An 18,833-nucleotide genomic window follows, 5' to 3' on the forward strand; every position below is an offset into this window, starting at 1 on the left:
AAAGGCATTTTTATTTGCACATTCACCATCTCAACTCCAGCATGGTTATTTTGTGGGTGCTACAGCAGACCCCTCACCCCTTCTTCCAGTGCGTATGAATCCTAGTTGGGTTGGGGGTGGACCTACCTTTCCTAGAACCCAGCACATATTTTGGAGTATGTAGGTAGCATTAACGTGTACCAGGGAAGGCCCTAGAAAGAGTATGCCACATTTATTTCAGCAAAGACTTTGCAGACACCCATTTTTGTATGACACCAACCACGGCAGTAAGGACCTTGTGTTCCACTCAATGGAGCATTTTAAGACAATAGAAATCCCTCAAGAATGGATCAATAGTGAAAAATAATCTTCCCATCCGCTTGTAAACTTGCCTGGCTGAACCTTTCTCGATGACATGCATTCAAGAAAGTTGCGAGGTTGGTTGACGGGAGTGCAAGTGATCCCAGTAATCCAAATGCAAGCAAGCAAGAGTCCAAACCATTGTTTATTGATCACACCATCTAAAAAGTTATTTGCTTGCTCATAAAATAAGCAACCACGGTATGAAGGCCCATCAATTCAGAAAGAGGCTGCAAATCCATGCCAAAAAAGAAATCAGAATAAGAGAAGGCTTCCAAATGAGCAAAAACTAAGCCAGGTCCAGAAGGTTATGATCACTTAAGGAACTGCAGAGCAACTACTGAAATCTGTTTCTTACATCAACGCCTCAGCCATCTCTCTTCATCTACGTGACAACATCCACAAGTAACAGATGAACTATTCTTCTGGAAGGCTTGTCCCCAAATATGACTAGGTATTGACAGTATTTTCTGACAAACAGACCCTTAAGGCAGATGTAGCGTGGCCCGATGAAGAGTGGGAGGTCCCAAGATAACTCGGCTCAATATACACCTCTTAACAAAAGGGAGTGGCACAGAGTAGGCTTTACAGTGTACAATCAGTCAGAAACAAGATGAAGATAATTTTACAACCACAGGAATTCTGAGATTCCTTGGCTCTGAGATTTTCTGCACAATATTGTTTACCACACTTGTCACATAATCAAGCATATGTTGCATAATTTGAAGGTTTCAACAAAAAATGTTTCTAAGCAAAAGTTACTAAAACATGGTGCTGCTCAGTGACAGACTCCCTTGGAAAGGTTACCTGTTCTCTTTTAATTTCCTGATTGTAGTATTCTGGTGCTAAACTGGTACATAAGAGGTGAAACCCTATGCCACACTTTAATACAATGTATAAAAAGTACCAAAATAGTGAAATAATATGCCAACAGAATGTGCCACATTATCCTGTATTAATCTAATTTTCTTGCCGCATAATTTAGCTTAGCTGGTTGCATATTTTGGTCCTCTGTTGCCAAAATAATTTCAGAATATATTACGGTGGTCCCAGTATTAGAACATTGAAATCGTGTAAAAGAAGGGAAGAAAAAATGCAATAGAGCTCAAAACAAAAGGTTAACGCAAGACTGAATCCGTTGTTTCAGTGTTATTTAATCACACTGAAACTGATTAGGATATAGTCAAACAAGTATTAAAGGACATACATTTTTGTAAAAATCATCATCATTACAGTGCCCTAAGGGGAGGAGGAAGGGGAGAGAAAGTGATTTGTGTGAGGTGGTGAGGTAAGTAAAATATGGGTGGTGATATGAATATCGCAGTCAAACGTTAGGGCATATACAGTTCGCAAGCCCAAGAAACAATAGGATATTTATCACATTTTATCTGTGGATATTTAGCCATGTAGCATACAAGTCCACAGTAAAGTAAGTACTGTTGAGAGAAACTGGCAATAGCGACCCCTGTGTGTGTGTGTGTGTAGGTTCTTCAGACCCTTACAGGCGGGGTCTTCCTCAGGACGAACGTGGGGAGTGCGGGGGGCACCGTGAATAGTTAGGGAGGGACCTCTCACAATTCGCTGGTGGGGGGAAAATGGACTCAGTGGTTCCCAAACATAAGACGGAAGGAGTGAGTAAACACTCGTGAAATTCTAGTAGGTCTCGTCCAGGTGAAGCATAGATCCAAAAGTAGTGTGGAACGAATCCGTATTAATCTGTGTGTCTGAGATCCCGAATAAATCAAGGGAGTCTGCAGATCATATTCATCTTCGTTGTTCTGAGAACTCTTCTTTTCCATGATTTCGATGTTCTAATACTGGGACCACCGTAATATATACTGCCTTGCACCCAGGTCCCAGGAATTTTGGGTTTACCCTTTATTTGTAACCCAAAATAATTTCAGAGGCCGTTGATAACTAATTTTGCATGACATAGCAGTGTTTTTTTTGCACTGCATTTTAATGCGGAACAAAAATTATTCCGAAATTGAAGGCCAGTACTACTATCTCAGAAAGAGCGTTGTATCCCTTACAAGAAGTGGTATTCAAATGCCAGCCATGGTATTCTTTCTTCCTTCTCACTGAAAAGGTAACGGGCAGGTTCCGATGAAACATTTATCGGGAATAACCTCCTAATCTATGGGTGCATCTGTTTGGTTTGTTCGCTACCTGATACTGCTTCACTTTGTTACATTTCCTGCTAATCCCAAATCATTCTTAACATTGTATCCTTGCCTCCTTAACACTCTTAAATGTTTAACATAGCTGACACATAGCATAGAACCTCTATTTTGATCGTGCTCGTGCTCGTGCCCACCCTCAACCTCTGATTCCGCGACACCTGTGAGCGTAGCGTAGCCGGAAGTCTGTGAACCAGGAATGAACTGTGAGTCTCAAGCTAGGAGCTACAACCAGGAAGGAGTTGTGAGTCACAAGCATGGACACACAAGCTGTTATCTGTAGGCTGTGCCACACAGCTTGACTGCGGGGCTGCAGGGGCCCTCAGTGGGGGTGTTTGCAGCAGAGGATTTGAGGTGATCTGCATATCGGTCGGCTGGCAGAGTGGCACTTTGGATATTCCCAGCGGCCCCATTCCTATACGGACCAGTGCATCGGATTTTGGACTTCGGTCGGAACCGCATATAGGGGGCCAGAGGGGCCATAGTGGACCAGAGCGCGGTGAGCTCGGTGCTCAGGACGCTCATGGAGCACTTGAGGACATGGAACAATTTCTGCCCACCTCTGTACAGTGTATATGACAATCGGTCAGTGGCCTGACTGGGGCCCTTGCATAGTGCCTGGGAGTGGTCGCTGGAGATCCGGAATACCCTCACATTTTGTCAAAGCACCAACGGACGGATATGAATGTTCCGGTTGTGGATGCGAGCGGCAATCCTCAAGAGAGGTGAGTCGCTGTGTGCATCTTTTTCTCAACTCTTTTTCAACCCCTTTTGGTCTAGTGACCTGACTTCCCTGGCCGGATGCAAGAAGTTATTATATGCCCACAGACACTCACAGAGAAGGTGTGAACAAGATCGCACTGGGGCATACTGAGGCCTGCAGCCTCCCCCTTCCTGTTGTCAGTTTTTAACCTGCTTTCCAGCTTATCTGCTGCTCCAGTTACATTCTAGTCATTTTTGGACACATCCCAACTTTCTTGCAATCTGGGCTTCTCGGCATCCCAGTGAGTTAGGATGCCATAACCGAGTATACTGTAAAAGAAGATACCAGGACTCTATAGAGGCACAGATTGTAAAATTTATCATTGGGACAGCTTGAAGTCTAAGCCCCTTGTGTCAACTCCGGCTAGAGGCCACCACTGTGCCCTACTTTCTTGGGGAGCCGAGCAAGTTTTGAGTGCCCAGTAGGACTGTCCAGTGGTCTAGCCACCAAGGGTCTGGTTCTCTGCAACCGCGGATGGGACATTCTACGAATTAGAGGGCCGGCTGAAGACCCTCTCATGGGAGTAGGGATGTTAGTAAGTAAGGCCCAAACACCATCAAGTCTGCAAGTGGAGGTGGTGGCCATAATTCTAATTATGAAAGGAGATTCCGTGATCAATTTGCAAGGCCAAGGGAAATCAATTTTCATTTCAAAGCTTTATCCCAATTAGGGACATATTTAACTTGACCTTCAATCAACAGGTTAAGTGAAAGAGGGGCCAACGGGCCAGAAACAAGCAAGGGCCTTAGCCTTGATGCCGCAAGAACACTTACGGGGCCACAAAGAGAACAGCATCGACCATAGTCTGTCTGTTAATCAACTCACGGCTGGCAAACGGCCAGGAAAAAATAAAAATCTACAATGTTCCATCAAATCTAGTTTTGGGTTGCAAGCTCTATCAAGGTCTTTTCAAACTTAATCTGACCCTGTATCTGCAATCAAGGAAACAAAGGGGACGACTTGGTCCCCTCGACCTATCCAGTTCTAGCCTCCATAAGTACACAGAAGGAGATGATGGATGGAGTGCTGGATTTTTTCAGACACTCAACCCCAGTCACAGATCTGGGTTGAATCCATCATCATTCTTTAGCTCACTTCGCCACCCCAGTTTTGACCCAGCCATATGCAAATCAGTGCCATTAGTAAAACCTTAACTAAAAGGACGGACACTTTGGTTGATCAGTCTGCCACAATGGCCAACCAAACCACATTGTTAAAGGAGATTCTCTCAACTTTACAATCATAGAAAGAAACATATAGAGATTGCCTAATGCATGGAATTTTCCTGGAAGAAATGATAACTGAAACCCAGGAGCTTAGGCATATTGATGATATTGTTGCCCTACAAATGCAAAGTATTATTAGGCGGAACCCCCTCAATGCAAAATGCAAGCCTCGGCTTAAATGCCAACAGTAGAATTGCGAGTCTTTAATCCACATAGGGCATACCAAAGGATATTAGTCTAACCTCCTAGAAGATATCAAAGAGCCACTGCACAAGTGGCGCCGTTAGGACATCGACACCTCCACAACATAATAACTACAGGTCTATCTAAGAAATTAAGCCCTGGTGGCATAGGAACATCAAGAAGAAGATCACATTTCCATAGCATCTATTATTACTTTAGGGCCAGAAGACGATGTAGTCTCTTTTCAGCCTTATGTATGTAAACAGCGCATGAAGAAATTACATAAATTAAACAATAATCTTGAGAGTCAAAATAAGTGGACAGTTCCTCAAAAACTGGCTAAGGGCCCAAAAACATATGCTATTTTTGAGAAACTGGCAAGTAAAAAAGCCCCGCTAGCAACACAACCAACTGAGGCCTATATGGGGAAAAGACTAGATACCCCAATAATTCCTGCAGGAACCGGAAGCACTACAGTTAATAACACAAATTCAACTAAAACAATCCTGAACCAAGGAAAGTAGCAATTTAGCCCATTGGCATGAAGGACCGTAACATCAGCAGGATCTACAGGACTTCCAAACCTGTAACCTATGGAAATAGGGTCAATGACCAAGTGCATGTGGTAGATTCAGTGAATAAAGCATGTTAGTGGAAGGCGAAGGAAAATAAATACTTAAAATCACATAAGAAGTATATGAAATACTAAAGGTTCTTCAACAGCCCCGGGAGGAAAAGGTGGTATTGAATCCCCGATTACCAAGGCCATCACTCCTGCTCCTCAAGATAAGAACGTATTAATCAACAGCGTACAACCCTCGGCTATGAATGGTCAACCAGATGTGGATACACCGGTGACCAACAATACCAGAAGGCACACCTTGAGGAAAAATACACAGGAGGATGTTTATTCTAACAGCTCCCAAATCTGGCAGATAGATACTCGGCTACAAATTAACTTTTGCCCATTTTATGACTCTGAATGTCCATTTGACATTAGGAATGGCCAAAATATTCTCATGGTCTTGCATCGCTCCCCTGATTTGGAACACCTTAAGTCAGGGAATATTTTGTCTGTTCATTTTGTGACCAACAGCAAGATTCAAAGGGAAATTACATGTACAAATTGGTCTAATCGTCACCTTTATGAAACAATACTTAAAAAGCAGATATACTTTCAGACCGGGGGTTAAACTCAAAAACGGTGGAGGAGAGGAAATATCCTTACTTCCTGTAGGAACCATCTGGCCACTCTTCCAGGAACCCCCCAAATAACACCTTGATCAACATGATTGCTTTCAAAGGCCCGAAAAATAATAACATGGCCATTAATAACTTGACAATAACAGTTGAGTGTAATAATTGCAAGACACACAGACTTGTCCATGTGCCAATATTTACCGCCAGCAGGCTGTATCAACAGAGAAGCAATGCTGACAACCCTGATACAGGCAACAAAGACCCTAGTCAAACTAAGGAATCCTGGAGATATGTTCTTGGAACATCGCCGGCTGGGACAGGCAAAAAAGAAAATAACCAGGAACTCTGCAATTTTCTGAATGCATACAACATAATCTGTTTACAGCAGTGCTTTAAATGGGCCGGTACTGTCAGGTACGGAGTACCGGAACTTTTTTATTTTGAGAGGGAGAGTACCGGCACTTCTCAAGAGAAATGTAATACTTTTAATTGGAGAGTACCGGCACTTGTCAGAAACAAGCAGGTACTCTGCTACAGAGTATCTGCACTTCTATTTTTCCATTTCTAGCACTGGTTTACAGGAAACCTGGAAATGATCAGACGTTATTATTCGAAATAATAAATCGCTCGGTATTTCAGCAATCAAAGGAATGTTAGGTAGGCCGAGTGGCTGTTTATTGTTACATTTGAGATGTTGTTCAGGTGTTGCTAATTACCGCATTACGTATGGATCTGAAAATATTTTGGCAGTCTGGGTAAAGTTTGTCACAACAGGGGGCAAATAATAGTTTGGAATTATGGATGTAATTTGTTACAAGATAAGATCAGGATTAGTACCACTGTTATTTTACCACGTGTCACGTTTGTTTTTAATTATTTTAATGCCTTTTTAACCAATAATCTGTGGTGTGTGTATTTATGTAAATATTGTACATAGTTTTCTGTAAACCTAAACAATAAAATCACATACTTACATACTCAACACTCTTAAACTGGATTATTTTAGGAATTTCCAAAGTTCAACGTTTTCTTTTGTGATTCTCATTATGTTTTTTACAGTTTTCCCAATATGTGAAAGTAGTTGCCAGTGTTCCGACATTTTTGTGTCAACTGTTCCTAGTTTAGTTTAAGAATTTCCCATGTTTTAATGATTTCTTTTGCGATTTCTTAAGAGGTTTTCAACTGATTTCCTAATATGTGAAATTCAGTAGTTCACACATTTTAGTCCCAAAACAAAAGGGGATATAATTTAGATTTTCTTTTCTTTTATGACAGTCCTGTATTGCAACATTCCTTTTACTCTCAGTTATATGCAAGCAAACCTACATTAAAAAGTTAAAACATTTATATACTTTATAAACATCTGACTTTTTGCCAGGCCCCAAAAACGGCCACACACCTGGCATCCTGCCTCATTGCAAAAAACTCATCCGCATGACAGGCGTCTTACCGTCCTTTCACCCCAAAAAGCACAGCCTCAACCTTAATACCGCCCCTCCCTAATAAAGTCACATATATAGTGTAATTCTACCCCTACTACCAAAAATCATAGCCCCATACTTGGTATTCTGCCATATCCCCATGTCTAACAAAGCCCATTTGTGGGCAGCAGACTGCACCACCCCTACAATTTTTGCTTCTTTATGAAAAAATGCTGTGCATGACCGGTCACTATTATTCCATCTCAGCTGCCCCTGAATGGAAACGGATGAGAGGAAGAAGAGAAATGCAGCAAGACAAAAGAGGAAATAAATAGCTGAATTATTAGAACCACTATCAACACCACACTACTTTCTCTTCTCCAGCGGAGATACCTTCAGTCAATCCAGCTTGGAGTTCCACCACCCCAATTACCCCAGAGGGCACACCCAAAGCAGAACAAAGTACCTGCACAGGCCAGGCATCCAGTGGTCCCCGAGGGCAGATTTTCCAGCAAGGTATTGGAAGAGTCTACCTATGACAATGTCGGTGCAGTGTTTCCTCTGTATCTCCATCTTGAGCCTCACAGGATATCCTGTCAAGGGCATACATTTCCTGGCAACAATCCCCTTCACTTGCAAAACCACTGAAAACTTGTTCTGTAACATGTTTTATTTAGCAGTTTGTTTCAAAATTTGATTTAGTTGAGAACCCTTCCCAACCCTGCTGGCGGAAGTCACTTTTGTTCACACTGCTCATTTATTTGATGTAAGTCAGGGAGGTTTTTTATACCCCATTGCTTGTAAAGTTCAATCCCTACCACTGATTGCTGACCTGAGGGCTAGATTCTGTCTATCCTCTTATAGGTTTCCAGCCAGTGGCGTAGCAAGGGAGAGGCCAAGGGGGCGGTCCGCCCCAGGCAGCACGAGTTTTGGAGGCGATCTATCTATCTATCTATCTATCTATCTATCTATCTATCTATCTATCTATCTATCTATCTATCTATCTATCTATCTATCTATCTGTCTGTCTGTCTGTCTATCTGTCTGTCTGTCTGTCTGTCTGTCTGTCTGTCTGTCTATCTGCCTGCGGTCAGTCAATCTGTCTGCCTGCTTGACTAGCTGCCTGCCTGACATATCTATCTGTATATCCTTATTCTTCTCCTTCATTTTCTACTCTTTCCACTCTTGTATCCATCTCTTTTATTCTTGTCTATCTATCTATCCTATCTATCCTATCTATCCTATCCTATGTATCTATCTATCTATCTATCTATCTATCTATCTATCTATCTATCTATCTATCTATCTATCTATCTATCTATCTACTACATACTCACCTCTCCATCTAGCTACCTGCCTGTCTTTCTGTTGGTTTCCTGTATGTGGGATGCTTATATACCGATGTGGTGGAGCAGAGGCCGGAGAGTTCTTCCCAAATAGTTGTATGATGGAACCACGCAAGCCTAAACCACGTGTGGCTTAACAATGCAGTGAGTACCACGACTGCGCCATTACCATGCGCTCCTTTAGCAGGCAAGTTGTTACAATGACATGCTTTAGGGAAGTGCTGGGTTTTGGAATAGTAAAAATTATTATTCCAACTCCAGTTGGTGTATCAGTATGGAAGGTGTTGGTCTTAAAATCCAACACCAGTCCAACACCATGGTCCCTAAAGCAAGTCATCGTAATGGCTTGTGTGCTAAAGGAAGGTGTTGTAATGTCGCAGTTGTGGTACGTACTGCGTTGCAAATGCACAACATGGTATTGACTGCATGGTGAAGGATATTTCCGTTCTCAAATATCAGTGCGCTATAATGAGTGAAACTCTTTATCAGTTGATTGGAAATGCAACACTGCACATGCAGCAATGCTGCTGATCACTTGAGGGTGCTACTTACGTCATTTGGAATCGTAATTTCATGGGAGCTTGTTGGAGTGCTGGAATCCAGTCCTGCAGGCGGGAAAGAAAGGTAGGGAGGGCAAATTATGAACAGGGTTTGGAAAGGGGTGAGGGAAGAGGGAGGCGGAGACACAATAAACAACATTTAAATAAAAGGCCAAACTATGCAAAGAACAAAGACAGCAGCAAAGAGAAGTACAGAACTTACAGCAAATGGGGAGGGGCGATAAAGGGACGCAGAAGTCTAAAGAGGGCTGGCTTGACTTTGCCTTGTTCTGAGCTGCGCGTTCAGCCCTCTACCAAAACCGATACCAAATGTGACAAGTGATCCTCCAGTCCTCTGCAGAGAATGCACATAAGTCAGATTGCTCTGGCTTCAGACAATCTCCAGATGTTCTAGTCTTCAAATGACCAAAATGGCGCTGGGGTATGACCCTTCTGTACGCTGGGAGTCTTATAATACGGGGAAGGAGAGAGAATGGAAATTTGAGGAAACCAAAAAAGGCAAATAGTAAATGTGATAAAGAGAAATAAAGGTGGGAATGGCAGGAGGAGCAGGGCAGGAAAAATTGGGGGTAACTACTTAAATTATACGTGGGGATTAGTGGTGTTTAAGAAATCTTGGAAAAAGGAAGGTTTACTTGTAAAGGGCACAAAATACTGTAAGTTGCATACGTTTTGAAGAATATGGCAGGAGAGGAGGAAATAGGCACAGGATATTCAGGCAATTAGTGTGCATTTACAGAGTAAAGTTACAGACATCCAACATTTGAGGAGGAAAGGATACAGGATCAGAGATTAACACAATAAAAAAATGCAAAGAACAAGGAAAACATGAAGCAAGGAAAGGTCACTTGACAATCGACTCAATATTTTATCACATACACTGATCACAGGGGTGTGTGTGAACTGGTGCACTTTCTGTGTGACCCGTGAGTGGCACTATATGTTCAAAGCCAAAGTCGGGACTTCTTTAAGGAACTAGTGCATGGCAATCACGCAGGAGCCCTTCTGAGCCTGCTGTCAATGTGCTATGAGAAATTTGATCCATTTGCACTGGAGACTAAAATGTTGTTTTGAATGTGGCAATGACTCATCAGGAGGTGCTGAATATTACAAAGAGAATGCCAAGTGTTTGGTCTAGACAGCACAAGACATGATCAACTTACTAGTTGAGATTCCACTAGCATTGAATTTTCCGCTCCACCGCTTTTGAGTCAGGCTTAATCCAATGAGCTGGACCTTATATTTTGGACTCTCTCCTGCCACGGATATTATCTGTGACCACCCATGCAAGTTTTTATCTTCCACAGGATCTCGTCCTTCCTAGCATTTCTTTTCAATTGTCTAACTCTGTTGTGGTTGTGTTTCTGTATTAGTGTTCAACTTGTTTCATTTTAGCTTTAAATGTTTTGAGACCCCCCTCAGTGGGAGAGGCAGCTAAAACATCAAATACAATTAAATCATGCTGTGCAGTCTCTGGAGATTTAGATAATTTTGGCCATTAAAAACACATTTCGAGGCTGTAACAATATGAGACATTTATTGTTTGCATTAGAGTGGGTACTAGGGACCAGCTGGATACAGCCCTTTAGCAATGGCAAACTCTGCGATTCGCTAAATCACAGGATGTGTAACTGCGAAAGGGATGTTTATGATGTGCACAAGCTTGGTTACAAGTCGAAAAGTCTTTCTGGCTTGCAAAAGAGCTTTTGCGATTCTTTTTAAAACGCCACAGGAGGAGCATGAAATGGGTGTCCTCTCCTCCTTAGGAGTTCTGGAAGTGTGTGTCAATGATTTGTGACTGCGATTGATCAGTTGCTGACCCCGAGTTGGTCTGGTGACTGATTTGCAAAGTTGAAGCTGTCAACATGAGGCAGCATCCCTTTTGGGAACTGTGTTAGTGGGATCATGGAGTGGTCCTCAGGACACTGCACCCTCCCTCCAACGTCTTCTGAAATGGCAAACACTTTTTTTTAAAAAGCTGCACGACTCTTTAACGGACAAAGCCTTCTTCTAAAAAATTGCTGTCTGTTGGGGAATGCAAATGAAGGGACGTAGGTCAGATGTCTCTTGCAGGCCTCTATCCCTACATTCACAGCCAATCAAAGGAGGCTTCAAACTGCAACCTCCCCAGTTGAAATTCATTAGACAGCACTTTTTGAATCCTTTCTAAAAAAGGACAATTTGCAATGTGACGTATTAATACACGTATTGATTTGCAAAGTGCGCACCCATTCACAAACCAGTGCGTGAGCAAATTACACCTCCAGGTTTGGGAATGGGTCTTTATACATCTGGCCCAATATTACAAGCTCTTTGTTGTACTGATTCCGTTTATGCTTTTAATGTTATTAATATTTAGAGATGATTGAACCTACTTTGATTTTTGCCTTTAATAAACTACTTACATATAAAGGAGTAGAATTACTGACACCTGGAGCACAGTGAATTCCTGGTATCATTAAAATGCATTTCAAGCTCCACAGGGGCGGCTCCTCCCTAATGGCGGAGGAGCGTTGCCCCATTGCCAGAGCCAGCAGAATATAAGTAAAATGATAATAACACTAAGTTATTATCATTTTGTTTATCGCTGTCTGAGCCAGGCAATGAATTCAGGATGGGGCCAGGTCAGGCATGGCAGGGAGGAGGAGTAGTGTGCACTTACAAGTGCGAATGTCAGATTGGCTGGCCATCTCAGGCCGGCCAAACAGACATGCACACTTATGTTTCTCCAACCCTGCTGTGTTGGAGAAAAGTCACAGGCTCCCAGGCACTGTCTGAGCCGCAAACGAGGCCGCTCAGACCAATTCTGGCACTGCTCTCATGCGAGAAAGCAGAGCCTGGATTGGGTGGGGATCTTGTGCTTTGAAGCCCATCCACTTCCGGGCCGGACGAGAGGAGCAAGAAGGCGGCCGGCAGCATCTGCTGGAGCGGCAGGTAGGTTTTTTTTCACATTTGTTTTATTCCCCAACACCCCCCATCCTACTAGTTTAGATAGGCGGTGGCTGCCACTGAAGCTACATTCTCTCTGGCTTCGTGCCAGGGTCAGTGCTTGATTGTCCCAAGGGAAGACAACTCTATGCATTACCCTACTCATGCACCCTTGCCTGTGGCGTGGCCCATGATTTGGATATCAGGGAATAATTAACACTATTGAAATAGCTCCACGAAGATAACATTGATTGTGCAGTTAAGCACAACTGACTTTTTCGTACCATGACCAAAGCAAATGTGCTCTATTCTTGGAAGTTCAACACGGAAAAGGCAGGAATTCTGAGTTGAACATGTCTAAACGTTAAATGTTATTCCTGAATGCAGAAAGGCTGGTGCAAATGTTCTACATAGGGAAGTAACTTATTTTTGCATGAGGACAGGTGGGAGGTGTCCGTCCACATGTAAGGATTATCCATGAAGAAAATATTGCTGCAAAATGACCATGATTGTTCAAGAGCACCGTCATCTTGGTGTATGTAATCCAATTTAAATCACACAGTTTGGTATGAACACCCGTGTGAGCTTTGTCCACTCGCTACCTCGGTGATGGCAAAGTTGTTTCTTCTCCTATGTTGTATTTAATAAATGTGCTCTCTTATATTAAGCACTGGTGAGGAATGAAAGATCTGCGGAGATTTTACTGTAGCTCGAGGTCACAAGAGAACCAATGCGCAGTGTGCTGTTGTCATTGAAGTGATGTTCTTTCATACATGCGCCAATGACAATTTAAACACATTGCACAGGTTTGTTTTAGCTTCAAGACATCCAAAGAACAAAATGTGGTTAGGGTATAATATGCAACATGTAGATAAGTTTCAGTACTGCCATCCATCTAGGAGTTATGCAAGCTTAGGGATCAAGGGAGCTGGGATACTAAGGTTACAGTCCAAATAAATATAATTGGGGAGTGGGAATGGAAAAAAGACTGCACATACACAAATTAAGTTTGTGCATGCAGAAGGCCTTATTGAATCTGTATCACAAATATATCTCTTTCTCGCTTTCTCCTTGTTCATTGTCTCAAGCACTTACCCCAAAATATGATGTCAATCTCTCCCCTGTTTCTCAAAATAAGTGTCTTATTAAATAAGCAACCGCATGTGATCATTTTTTAAATTTTGTTGTGCAAGAAGCATTGTTTTAAAGGTGACTTAAAACGTGATGGTTGTGAATGCTGTACTTTATTGAATGGTGTATGTGATAAAATGTTATTACTAGCCACACAAAGCTCGTACCCAATGTTGATCAAATGTATATGCTTTTAGGAAAAACTGTAGGCCCTGTAATAATTTAATTGTGGTATGGATAACGTTCAGCAACCATTCTCTGATATCACCCAAAGGTGTGATGGACCCAACCAATAGCAGTCCAAATCGGCATGTTCAAATTTTACCAAGGCAGCAAAATGGACTGGTTCCCACTATCAATTAGACGATCCTAAAAATCAATATTTTGGGAGTGAGTATTCAACATTAATTTCCATGCCTTCTCATTCACTCAGTGGACACCCTGCCACCGTAGATAGCCCACAAAATATTGAGTGAGAACCAACTCGTCTTTGCAGGCTCTAGTGGTAATGAGCCATACTTAAAACGTGTTCAGATTGTGGGCCCATCCAGGCTTGCCCCGCCCTGTTCTTTGACGTTCATTTAGCTCACGAGCGACAGGAAATTGTAACAGGTAGTTAAGTGAACATTGACGGTTAAACTGCCATCTAATTTTTAGATGCCTCGAAGACATTTTGTCTATTTATGCCGATTTGGACTGAAACCTTGCAATAACTGTCATCGCCTTTTGAGGTATATTTTAAAGTGCCAACATGAGATGGTAAAATTTCCAATTTTTAAGCCTCTTCATTGCCATTTATTGAATATGTGAACATCCATGGGTATAAGCGAGGTGGTGTGTAATAATTTTTTCATGAGAACTAACAGAAACACAGCATGTCAGAAAGATGCTGCAAACTGTCATTTCTAGGTTAATATACTGTATATGGTACAAAACAAAGTACAAAAATGTGTGAATAAAACAATCAATAATGAAGACACAGACACACAACAAAATCAATGCATAACATGTGACAATGAAAAGGCAAATTGGCCATTGACCACATTTAGTAACAAATGAAGCAATGACCAAGGGAAACAAAGGTATTAAGAAGAAGGACATCCCCAGGGGGTCATGGGTACGTACCAGGGAAACCAGGGGTGGTCTGCCCAAGGGGAGTAAAGGGGGTATGCTGCATAGCCAACTGGTGAAGCTTGGTCAACTGCAGGGCAGGATGGGAAATTAGAACTAACCAATCAATTGGAATTATTTCAGAGTACAGCAAACCATATTACATGTACTAAAACTAACAATCCAATCAAAGAGAGCTTTAAATACTTGTTTAAAGTTATACGAAAAGAGCATTTTAATTGTTAACATATTGTACTTGTATCTACACATGATGGCTAATGTTAAATTGATCTACGTTTTTGTACATTTAATTTCAAACTCCACCCTCTACCTGATCAAATTCATATTAAGCAAACAGAAAAACTGAATTTGTATCTGGGCTTATGTACTTTCCAGCAATTATTACAAGCAACATGTAACAAAACTAGCTAAAATTCCAAAATACGTTTTTCTAAATATAAATCCCATTATCTTTGTCCACAGAAAGTAAATGCCGCCCAGAACAAATCAAGGGAAAGGACAGAAGGAGAAAGAAAAGGAAATTGGTGCGAAGAATGAGTGAGGAAAAGAGAGAAAGAAGGAAAAAGAGAAAGAAAAATAGAAAGAGAAGAGGTGGGTAATGAGTGGGGAGTGGGAGACAGAGGAAAAGAGTGCCAGAGGGAGAAAATAATGAAGAAAAATGACAGTGAGATCCTGAGGCTAGGGAGAGGAAGCAAGTGAAGGCAGAGGGATGAGAGTCAGAATCAGGGCGGAATGAGAAAAGCAAGAGAGAGTGGACATAAATGAGCATGTGCTTGACTCACGTCTGGATGAGGAATAGCGTATTGCCCCTGAATTGCAAATGCCTGGAAAATACAAAATAAATGAAGGTTATGTTCCTCTTTTGTGACAGAAAGCATAACTCATGTACTGAGATCAGCAACAGAAAACATTTTATAAGAGCCCTTGTATTGTAATTCCTACCATAACTGTAAGACCATTTGTGTGTGTGTGTTAGGTGGTCCAGAACCTTAATAAACTTCTTTATTATTTTCCACAGCTTTCTTCGGTTACTGAGTCAAGAAAGATAGATTCAAGTGTCTTCTGTCCTCTAATTTCATTCACCGTGAATTAATCTCAAATTGGATTATGCTTCGCTACTGGATTCCGCTTCACAACTGCTTCATGATTAAAGCTCAATGTCCCAATGCTAAAAACTAAACTCCCATTCCGAGGTATTAGGTTCTTTTTGTTTTATCTCAGCCCGGCAAGCCTGGCCGCATAACAAGCCTTTGATGTTGAAAACGATTGGGGGTCGCAGCTGAAAGGCTGGGGCAGCAAATATCAAAGACAAGGGCCTGATGGGAAGAAAACACTTTCTATAAGTTGCTTGAATTGAAAGTTGTTACGGTGATTGGAATGGGAAATTACCTCCTGAAATATGCTAAGTCAAGCAAGGAAGGAAACGCAAACATAATAATATTAAATCAAAACATCCATATTCCAGGGTTTGACTCCCTCAGGACATGCCAGTCGGTGCATGTATCAGCCATTAGAATAAACAAGGGAGTCAAAAATACATGCCACAGCAGGCCTTAGCCACGCTTGAGTACTACAAGCTCCATGTCTTGCTCGTGTGTGCTAAAATGACATTTGTCAGCATAAGTGTTTGCAATTGGCATGGCTCCAAGAAAACATTCCTGCTTCAAAATGATGAAATCCAGAAAAATAATGTCTTGTAGGCATCAGTGAAGCAAGAGGACATGCAGGTTTTTATAGTGAATTGAACTAGATGCCAGAAAAACTCACATTTAATGAAAAGGAGTAGCCAAGAAATGTACAGACCAAGGTTAGAAAGACATCAAAACTCAAACCAATGCAGCCTGGTTAATGGGCATAACTGATACTAATACTTATGTGGTGAACCTTTACTTGCATGATCATTTCTGAGTGAAAACAGGAGCCTGCAACGTCACTCCCAAAAGAACACCTACTGTGGCCAAAAGAAGGGCTGCATCCCCGCTCATCTCCTACCCAACCTATTCACACCTGACTTGGGGAAAGCCATGGATCACACTGAATTGGCATTCAAAGGGCCCTTAACACTCTAAATGCCCGCAACTAGGAAAACCACAGTAGGGTAAACCAAGACAAGAAAAGGTTCTCATCTTTGGGAGATTCAGAAATAAGAAACACCTCACCTGGCACTTAGGCAGCAAGACCATCAACACAGTCAGGAAATGCAACTACCTGGGAGTCTGGTTCTAAGAAAACTCCAAACATACCACACATGTAAACTCTTTGAAGAAAAAAGGTGCAGAAATCATTTATGGCATCAATCTATTGAACAGGACAATAAGTAGCACCTCAGCCTCCCCCATATTCAGGGTTATAAACGCAACCATTTTACCTGCTCTGCAGTCCGGGAATCGAGCCTCCCCTGGGCTCTGTACCCCAGTCTTGGATATCACCCACTGTACCGCTACCAGGAAGATATTTCAACAGCCACGCTACATCCGATGGTCAAGACTAAGATTGGAATTTCGGTTGGTGAAACAATCTTTTTAGACTGTAAAGCCCCCATACTGAAATATTACATTAGAGTCCTGAAGGCACCTGGTAACTCAATAAAGGGTCATTACGAATGAATTGTTTTCAACTATGGGCAACCCATGGAACCTGTACCTGTAGGACGACATCATGCCTCTTCAAATAGAAGAAACTGTGTTAAAGAATGGGTTGGTCCCCAATATAGCCTGGAAAAAGGCAATAGACACGCTCTTGAGGGTAATCTTAAGGGACCAGGACTTAACCTCACTAAATAACTCGGCTATTGTACTCCCCTTGAATAACTTCTACATGGTGGGAAAGCCACAACCATATGTATTGGAAACCATAAACAATCAGTTTGGGCCATCTGGGGAGGAGGTGTTGTTTGTAGACTGTGCAGCTACAGACATGAATCATGGATCCATCTCTTGTGCTGCTGTCCCAAATTAGATACACGCAGAATGAAATTGCTGAAGCCAATCTTTCTGGCCCAAGGAGCTTGCACTTGCTTAGAAGCATCCATGCTCTACTTCACTCAATCCGGACCTTGGGTCCTGTCGAGGTGTGGGAAATTTGTTGATGAACTCAGGGCCCTGCTGTTCCTCGCAAATCACTGACATGCCCAAACTCAAGTCATCCCAAAAGTTGATAACTGACTACTTCATACAAACAAGACTGATCGGTGCAATCACGGTGGTTAAGGTGTATCTAGCCTGGTAAGGGGTGCAACTGTAAGTAAATAAGAATAGTCAACCATTACAACTATCCACTGGAGTGGCTGTTGGTGGGGGCATTAGTTAGAATTATAGCTCCGATATCCCACCGTGACAATCTTACTTCACAATTCCACCTACACAACTGTGGACTGAAACCACCCTACGCACATAACAATGCACTTTTGTCGAGATACTTATTCCTCTTCTGTATAGGATAGAAAAGGATAGAACAAGGATGTTGGGTCACACGTTTTACTTCTAGGAATAGGTTTTGGCAACTCCCTGCACTTCACAAAGTACTTTGATAACTCACGCTATGCTGTTCTATCATTTAACAACCACAGTACGGTTGGCCACAAATGTGGTACCTGGAGAGTGCACTTTGATAACATCTATAATGCGCTCTTTGTACAGGAAACAGTGGCACTTAAGAGCAGCATAAATTCTAACAATGTGTTTGAGAACACATAATATCTATATCTTTTAGTTATTTAACTTTTCTTTTTATCTACCTTCTCTGGCTGCTATTTTTATCAGGACTGATGAATCTTACTGTATGGGTAGACATATTGTTATGGTTTTTTTATTAAACACTAAAAATTTGTCATTTGATAATTACTGTCTCCCACTCCCAACATGATCGATTTCCTAGATGCTATGATAACTAATTACTGAAAACGCTGCCATTTTTTTTCAACCACACAAAGATCTACTATTACTGCCCACAAGGAAAGTCCTTTTGGATCCATAAGCATATCTAACACCAGAAAGTGGAGTACATTTCTCATTTATGCTATTTCCTCCAAGAACAACTTAATCAATTTCCACCATTTCACTAAATGGCACCTCACTGGGATAATCTCTGGCTACCCCCTAAAATTTGATGAAATTATGTCCTGCAGTTTTTGAGGAAATAGTGTAAATCAATGTGGCTGTAAACTTCAACTGAAGATATTAGTTTATTGACCTCCTTTAATATGATCACATCCTCAAAATGTCTGCTCTCACTAAATTTGCCATCTGAAATTTAGTTAATTTTGCATGCTATTGTTGTTCTAACAAATTGTAATTGAATCAGAAAATGGATTGCTGGGCATGCTGTTTGAGTACACAGCCACCAGCAACAGCCATTCTAGAATATGTGTTTGATGATGCTAGCGACTTCTTCTTCCTTGGGTTCACCTGCATCAAAATGGGTGAG

At 41.8% G+C, this 18,833-nt stretch overlaps 1 protein-coding gene across 3 annotated transcripts in view; it reads right to left on the reverse strand.

Moving 5' to 3' along the window:
* LOC146822676 (poly(rC)-binding protein 3-like) overlaps window positions 1-18,833 on the reverse strand; it is a 555,354-nt gene that overhangs the window by 32,549 nt on the left and 503,972 nt on the right. For all 3 annotated transcript variants that reach the window (XM_085606867.1, XM_085606865.1, XM_085606866.1), the window contains 3 exons: window positions 15,191-15,232; window positions 14,403-14,478; window positions 9,211-9,263 (listed from right to left, as the gene is read on the reverse strand). In XM_085606867.1, coding sequence (XP_085462993.1) covers window positions 9,211-9,263; window positions 14,403-14,478; window positions 15,191-15,232 — 171 coding nt within the window. The remainder of the gene's footprint in view (window positions 1-9,210; window positions 9,264-14,402; window positions 14,479-15,190; window positions 15,233-18,833) is intronic.

The sequence above is a fragment of the Triturus cristatus genome, chromosome 5_2, assembly GCF_964204655.1.
Source record: "Triturus cristatus chromosome 5_2, aTriCri1.1, whole genome shotgun sequence".
In the NCBI taxonomy this organism is placed as follows: Eukaryota; Metazoa; Chordata; class Amphibia; order Caudata; family Salamandridae; genus Triturus; species Triturus cristatus.